Source organism: Humulus lupulus, chromosome 2 (assembly GCF_963169125.1).
Source record: "Humulus lupulus chromosome 2, drHumLupu1.1, whole genome shotgun sequence".
Lineage (NCBI taxonomy): Eukaryota > Viridiplantae > Streptophyta > Magnoliopsida > Rosales > Cannabaceae > Humulus > Humulus lupulus.
This window is the reverse complement of record NC_084794.1, coordinates 85,491,332-85,498,036: the sequence shown is the minus strand read 5'-3', so window position 1 is coordinate 85,498,036 and position 6,705 is coordinate 85,491,332. Positions and strand designations below refer to the sequence as shown.

Genomic DNA, 6,705 nt, shown 5'->3' with positions numbered 1-6,705 from the left:
ACACTTAAAAATTTATTACTAAAAAAATGTATATAATATGTTAACAAAATTATATACCATCATTAAAATGTATATACCGTGCTAACAAAATTATATACTACTATTACATATAACAAGATAAAACATAAATATTATCTAAAAAAAACAATGATATATCATACCACAAAATACATATACTGAGTTGAAAAATAACATACCAACACAATTTATAAAATTATTACTAAAAAATATATATACTATGCTAACAAAATTATTTACTGTCATTAAAATGTATACTATGATATAAAACTATATACTACCATTATGTATAACAAGATAAAAACTAAAAATCATCGAGAAAAAAAAATGATATACCATACCACAAAAATATATACACTAGTTGAAAAATAATATACCAACAACTCATAAAAACGAAAAAAAATCAATATAACTTTAAAATAAAAACTAATTGATCAAAACTAATATACATATACCACTATATTAAAGTTATACGCTTCTAAATAAATAAATTGTAGAAAATAGAAAATTGAAAAAATAAATATATAATAAAATTGAAAAATTGAAAAAAATACTATTTTTCTCTAATTTAAAAATAAATGATATTTATTAATTATCATCCTAAAAATGAGAGGTCATCATCTGTTATGTTCATCACTTTAAGGAGATGTAAATGAGAGACTTATATAATAAGGACAATTTGGTAATCAATAATGTAAAATGATAATTTTTCTATAATTTTTAAAATGAGCATATTAACTTCTTAATGTCATTATTTTTTGTCATTTATTATAATTTTTCTTTTTTGAGCTTTTTTTTGTGAATTAAGGTATTATTAAACATTGGTTGCATGCGTGATACATGTTTTCTTTTATGCATTATAACGAAATAATTATTACAAAGACATTATGTTTAATTACATGACATGTAATCATGTATATATAAATGGTAGACATTAATATTACACGCTTTAAAGTCTTCCACTTTTGAAAAATGAAAATTCTTCTAAAAATTAAGTGTGAGAAGGCATACACCATTAGTGTCTTATTATAATTGAAAATGATAACTCTCAAAAGGGTAAAATATAAATAATATTGACGTACTTTTTTGCCAATAGTAGATTAAAAAATTTGAAGAAAAAAAATTATTAGGTTTTTGTAAATCGTAAAATAAGAATAAAGGAAATTTTGTGTGGTTCAGTAGTCAAAATTCATCTAATCAATGAGTCTATATTATTTTATTTATAAATTTTTGGAGAAATTGTTTAAGACAATTTTTACAGAATTTTTGCATACAAAATTTGGTCATTTTTACTGTCACTCCTCTTTGTATTTATAGGAGGTTGATAGACAATTTTGGGTAACTATACAATATTTGATAATTTACAAAAATGAATAACTTCTCAAATACATAATTCCTTAAATAATTCCCTTGATATCAGATATTTATTAGATAACGATTATTTGTATTAATTGCATATAAAGAGTCTCCGAGTTTGTGAGAATTCTTCCTTATGCACGTCACAATACTACTGCGAGTTGAATGTGATTCTTCGACGGGAGGTTATACACAAAGGATGATCTGGCTTCCCGAAGCTTGACTAAGGAAATTAGGAAGTCATGTCACAGGCCTTTGGGACAATCAATGGGATCTCACGCTATCTAAACTTAGTAACGCAATCTTGAGCTATTTGAATTGAAATTGATGAAATATCTTTAGAGTACGGTAACTTTCCATTTATTGCTTACTAATTGTAACTCGAATAAAAAGATTGAGCTCGTATTTTTTTTTTTAAGAGTACAACAAATAAAATTATATATATTATATATTCTAATTGGTGAAACACGAAGCAAACAAGAAAAAAAATAAGACAGGAAATTTGAATTCCTATTTTCTATGGTCGATTTCATAGTACTATCATGAAGGGAAAGAAACAAAAAGTCATTAGTTTTATTTTTCATTTTTGGTTAATATTTTAAATACTTATGGACTTAATCTGCATTAATATCCCTTTAAATAATAATAATAAGAAAAAACAATAATAGTTAAAGTAGTGAACATCATCAAGCCTTAAATTTTTTTTTTAAATCTCGTTTTTGTAATAAAACAAAAAAATTCTACACTTACGTGTCGTTTTCCATTTTCCGTGCCAACGGCACACGTGTGTGGAATGAGCCGCTCCGAAACGTGTACCGCGGAGTGAAATTATCCCAGAAAAGAAGGCTCTTGAAAATAAATTAAATAATAATAAAAAAAGAATAATTTTTTTAATTACACGCGATGATAAATAAATAAGCACTTTGCGCCTCCTTCTTTACCTTTCTCCCCAAGAATATAACCCTAACGAGTAACGACCCCCTACTATCAATATTTTAATATTTATTATAAATATTATTTATATATAATAACTTCGTGTTTCTATATATATATATATATATAACGCTACTTACCGTAATACAGTCCAAACGAAAATTAGAAAATTGAAACAGAACAGAGCATCGTAACGAGTGTTACAAATGCAGGACCAGAGCTCAGAACTACCCGTTTGTCCCAGCTTTAACAGCTACTCCTCTGATGGATTCGTTGATATCGCCGCCAAGGTCTCACGTGAATTCGCCGATTTAGGCCTCGGAAGCTCCGACGGCGGGAGCGGACACGAGCACCACAACGAAGATGAAGATTTCGAGTTCGTCTCCCTCAGTACGGCCGGAGACGAGGTATTTATCAACGGTCCGATCGGTCCTGTTTTTCCGGTTTTCAATCGCGATCTTCTATCCGGCGGTTATGACGATCGACGGCGGGATCGATTAGGCGGCGACGATGAAATTCCAGGTCCTCCGTCGTCTTCGTCGTCTGAGGCTGACGAATTGGACGGAATTCCTTCGGGAACGTACTGCGTCTGGACTCCCAAGGGAGTTCCACCGACTCCAGGGAGATGCAGGAAGAGCAAATCTACAGGATCGTCATCGAAGCGGTGGAGTTTCAGAGAATTGCTTCGTCGATGTAATAGCGACGGCAAGGAATCCTCGTTTGTGTTCTTAACTCCGTCATCGAGCTCGAAGAAGGTTGAAGAGAAGGTCAGTCATGAGAAGATAACGTCCGTTGCCGTTAACAGAGGCGGAAGCTCCGGTAGCGCCAGTAACAATGGAAGGGCTAAGATGAGCAACGCCGTGAAGTCGAAGCCTGCGGTGGCGGTGGGGAAGGCCGTCGGGAATAATAAGATGATAGCGGCTCATGAGGTGTTTTATGTGAGAAACAGAGAGTTGAATCGAAACGCACAAAAAAGACGGTCGTTTCTTCCTTACAGGCAAGATTTGGTTGGGTTCTTTGCTAATGTGAACACAATGGGAAGAAGTTTCCCTCCTTTCTGATCATCTTCATAATTTACTCAATTAAAGTCTTTTCTTTTTTGCTTGAGAGAAAAAAAAAATCTAAATTATTATAGTTTTCTATACATAGTCGAAAATTAAAAAAAAAATGCTTTATTTATTAAATTAATAATCGAGACACTGTCGATTCTTACTCTCATTTGCTGAGGTAATTTGGTCCAATTTTGTATCCTAATTAAGTTATGCATGAGCTACTTAATTTGTAATATAATTAATTATTATTTATGTATTTAGTAAGATAATATAATATTACACTTTCTTTAGGCATTAATTTTTGTAATTTTTTTTAGTTTTGATGCTTATACATGGGAGTGAGGATATATAAGAAATTCTTAGTTTTAATAATTTTTTTTTGTTAATTTTAATGAAATATTATAAATATTTAAGAAAATACATCTTTAAAAATTATTAAAAATATATATTTATAATTTCATGTAAAATTAGATATTTAATAATTATATTAATATAAATTTAAATATTATTATTATAATAATATATAATATATCATCTTAATTTTTATTATATAATATTAATTTTTATTAAAATTTTTATCATTTATAACAATATTTATTTTTTATCAATAATAAATAAGTTTTTTCTCCGATTGTAAATGTAGTATAATTTATGATATAAAAAATTATTATATATTTAAAAAAAACTATAAACAATATTTAGATTTAATATTTTTTTAATATATTTATGTTATTTTTTTATATATATATAATATTATTTATTTATTTAAAATTTATATGATAATTATAAAAATTTAATAAATATATTAAGCAAATGTGCACATTCCTTACACTTAAGATATGTATTTACAAAACTATGTAGCCCATTCTTCTCTTTTTTGAAAATTTTCTTAATATGTTCTAAAATGATAAATACAGTTTCATTTTCTTTGATAATTTCACATGAATTGATAAAATGATGATGATAGAAGTTTTTTTTTTTTTTTTTTTTTTTGAAGGTAACAACGTTAGGCTCAGAAATAGCAGAAAACAACAAAAAGAAATTAAGGACTTATTTTAAGTAATAATAATTGTGTTTACATTTTAACCAACCACTTTATGTATGTCTTTCATGATTTTTATATTATGTCCACGAATTTGGGTACTAGCTAAAAAGGCCCAAAACCATAAAGCTATTGACTACTAAGCCCTTATGATACTTTTTGATAAATTTTCCTTTCGATAAAGAAAACACATTTTTATTGATATCAACACTGTAATATTAATGATTAATTAATAGATTCATATCGTAGGAATTAATAAGCAAAAATATATTGTATTTTATTATAAAATTAAATTTTGGTGCGTGAACACTGAAGAGTCACAGAGTTTACGTGAACAACGTGAACTTTTAGTCATGGACTCAACTCATCAATGGTATGGTATGGTGTGGTACCCACGATGGTGACGACATACTCAATGGTGTTGATACAAATATCATGGTTTTACATAATAAGTTGTAAAATAGTGACAAATGGCTTATTCTTATTAGCTACTACAATATTGTAAACAATGTACAACCATAGAATAAAGTTGAAGGAAAATCGTACATGTGTCAAAATTTGATAGGTTGTGCCACTTAAATGTCAAACATGCCAAAATCTGATAGGATCTCACTCACTGCTTCATGCCCACTTGAGAATGCTTAAAAGGATTAAATCAAGGAGTTAGCGAGCGGGCAATCCATTCTTGATACGGAAAATGAGTACCGTCGCATCAAAATCCAATGTATAAATATATATATATAATGTAATTAATACTTAGGATATGTTTGAAAACTAGATACATTTATTTTGATTTGATAATTTCTTGCTGCGGAATGAATTGTATCCTAAGCAATTAGGGGCCTTAAGAAGTTTACACATTAATTATATATATATATCTAATTTTGATTTTTTTTTTCTTTGGGTTTCTCTTGATGGAAGATTTTTTGAGACCTTTGTTTTTGGATTTGGGATCCTAAGTTTGAGCCTAATCTGTGGGGGAAATTTGATAAATCATGCTTACATTAGCTTAATAATTAAAATTTGAACCAAAGTTAACCACCATATGATACAAATGCTCATCTTTCATTTAATACCAAAAATACCCCTCTCATAACAAAATCTCATACCTTTCCTTTCTAAAATCTTGCAAGAAAGATACACATGGGTAAGTGATTTTCTTTGATTCTTGTTGTTGTTGGTTGTTTTTATGATTTAGAATGCTGTTTAGATGTTGGATCTGTAGTTTGTTGGTATTTTTTGCTGTTTTTTGGGTGAAAATCGTGGTCTGTGAAAATCTGCGTTTTTTTGGGTTCCTTGAATTTTTTTCTAAATGCCCGATAGTGTCCGATAGAGGCCCGATGCAGGAACGATAGTTGTTGAGTTTCAAGGTTAGTGATGAGGTCCGATGGCCACCCGATGCTTGCCCGATATGTTTTGGTTACCCGATGGTCATTAAGGTTCGATGGCTACCCGATGGTTGCCCGATTATTATTTTCAATCTACAAACCCTTTTTAAGTACGATAATGGATCGATAGTAGTCCGATGCATGCCCGATAGTTGTTATTAAGTTAATGCGGACCTATTAGTACGATTGTACACAATGGTACCCGATAAGTGCCCGATGCTTGCCCGATAGTACGATGGTACACGATTGTACCCGATGGTACACGATAGTGATAAAAAAACTTAATAAAAACCGCACCTTTCGGCTTTTCCCCTGCCCATTTCTCGTTCCCTCCCAAATCCCAACTCTTCACTCCCACAAAACCATCGAGCAACATAAGTACTCACACCCGACGCTTCTCTCTCCCTCACCCACCATCACCCGACGCTTCTCTCTCCCTCACCCGACGGTCGGAAAAACCCCCACCGGAGACGAAGAAAAACCAAGCCCCAACCCCCACTGGAGACGAAGAAAAACCAAGCCCCAACCCCCACCGGAGACGAAGAAAAACCAAGCCCCAACCCCTCACCGGAGAAGAAAAACCGACACCCCATTACGCAAAAATGTCTAGGGTATGTGTTTTTTTTAATCTCTTTTCCATTGAAAAATGTTATAGTATGTATTGTTGAATTTAACTGTGTTAAATCTGACTGTGTGAAATCTGATAAACCGTAAAATTTTGAAAAAAATTTCTGGGTTTTTTAGAGGTACGATAGGGTTCGATAGGGGTACGATAGTATTTGTGTTTCTCATAACTTCAGGTTGAAGATGAGTGTACGATAGGGGTACGATAGTGGTTCGGCGGTGGTACGATAGGTTGTGTTTTCTGATAACTTGAGGTTGAAGATGGAGGTACGATAGGGTACGATGTGTGCCC

At 31.0% G+C, this 6,705-nt stretch overlaps 1 protein-coding gene across 1 annotated transcript; it reads left to right on the top strand.

Annotated features, from left to right (window-relative positions):
• The first annotated feature begins 2,315 nt into the window (after positions 1-2,315).
• Positions 2,316-3,657, top strand: LOC133818155 (uncharacterized). Its single transcript, XM_062250871.1, has one exon. It carries the CDS (start codon positions 2,514-2,516, stop codon positions 3,366-3,368), a length of 855 nt encoding a protein of 284 aa, XP_062106855.1. The 5' UTR covers positions 2,316-2,513; the 3' UTR covers positions 3,369-3,657.
• Positions 3,658-6,705: the final 3,048 nt, after the last annotated feature.